The 1,582-nt window shown below is 47.2% G+C and overlaps 1 protein-coding gene across 1 annotated transcript; it reads left to right on the top strand.

Annotated features, from left to right (window-relative positions):
- The first annotated feature begins 355 nt into the window (after nucleotides 1–355).
- Nucleotides 356–1,135, top strand: LOC142635192 (uncharacterized). Its single transcript, XM_075809392.1, has 2 exons — nucleotides 356–787; nucleotides 839–1,135. The coding sequence occupies exons 1-2, from the start codon at nucleotides 356–358 to the stop codon at nucleotides 1,133–1,135; spliced, it is 729 nt and encodes a 242-aa protein (XP_075665507.1).
- The last annotated feature ends 447 nt before the right edge of the window (nucleotides 1,136–1,582 follow it).

The raw sequence follows: 1,582 nt of genomic DNA, 5'->3' as shown, positions 1-1,582 counted from the left end.
AAGAACTGTTCCTCTATTTGGTGGTGTCCTCGGCTGCCGTCAGCACGGCCTTGGTCAGGGAGGAAGACAGGGTACAGATGCCCGTGTACTACACTAACCAAGCACTTCGAGGTGCGGAGGAAAGATACCCACCGATGGAGAAGCTTGCCTTCACTATAGTTACCGCAACCCGTAAGCTGAAGCCATATTTCTAGGCTCATACTATCGTTGTCCTGACTGACAAACCTCTACAGTGAGCAATGAGTAGTCTCAAAGCCGCTGGAAGAATGGCGCTATGGGCCATAGAATTAAGTGAGTTTGATGTACAATACTATCCACACACCGCCATAAAGGGGCAAGTGCGGAGTTCACTAATATGGAAGGACAGGGGGCAGAAGAACATCATCAATGGAGCATCCACAGGGATGGGTCATCTAACAGGCAGGCTGGTGGAGCCAGTGTAATGCTTCATTACCCTGAAGGAGACAAGATTGAGTGCATGATTCATCTCGACTTTCCAACAACAAACAATGAAGCAGAGTACGAAGCATTGGTGGCGGGACTAGACCTTGCCAAAGCTGCGGGAGCAACAAGTGTGGTCGTACACTGCGACTCTCAGGTGGTCACCAGTCAGGTAAATGGCGACTACGAGTGCAAAGGGGAAAGAATGAAAAAGTATCTAGAGCAGGTGCAGAAAAGGGCAAGAGAGCTGCACGCCAAGTTCGTCAAAATCCCAAGGGTAGAGAACGAACAAGCTGATCACCTAGCCAAAGCCGCATTAGTAGAACATATGCTTATCCCTACTAAGGTACTTTCTTTTGTTTAGCTTTCACCTTTAATTGATAACGTCGGTGTGTAGGAGATAAACTTCGGAGGCATCTGGACTACGCCAATAGTTTCCTACTTAAAAGACAGCACGCTACTCGACGGTAAGGAGGCTGTAAGAAAGTTGAAGGTCCAGTCCATGCGATTCATCTTGATAAAGGACATGCTGTATAAAAGGGGTTTCTCCCGCCCATACTTAAGGTGCTTAAGACCCGAAGAAGCGAACTATGTCATGAGAGAGGTTCACGAAGGGATTTACGGGAATCACTCAAGGTTACGATTGTTGGTGCACAAACTGATTCAGGCTGGATACTACTGGCTTACTATGTAGAAGGATGCCCAGGCTTATGTCAAAGCGTGCGACAAATGTCAGAGGTTCAACAACATCATTAGACAGCCGACAAAGGAGCTCACCCCAATGACAGCCCCGTGGCCTTACGCTTAATGGGGACTAGACATCATAGGCCCATTCCCAATAGCAACGAGACAGCTGAAGTTCTTAATAGTCGTCATAGACTATTTCGGTAGAAGCTGAAGCCCTGACCACTATCACAGAGAAGAGCGTATGAAGCTTCATTTGGAAGAGCATCATCTGCAGGTACGGGATCCCTAGAGTCTTGGTATCAGACAACAGGAAACAGTTCGACAATGACTCCTTTAGGACTTTTGCTTACAATTGGGGATCAAGAACCACTACTCCTCCCCTGCTCACCCTCAAGCAAATAGACAGGTGGAAGTCATGAACTGATCCTTGCTTAAAATTATCAAAACTTAACTC

This window comes from Castanea sativa, chromosome 5, assembly GCF_040712315.1.
Source record: "Castanea sativa cultivar Marrone di Chiusa Pesio chromosome 5, ASM4071231v1".
NCBI lineage: Eukaryota > Viridiplantae > Streptophyta > Magnoliopsida > Fagales > Fagaceae > Castanea > Castanea sativa.
The sequence above is the reverse complement of the archived record's forward strand: the minus strand, read 5'-3'. Positions and strand labels throughout refer to the sequence as shown.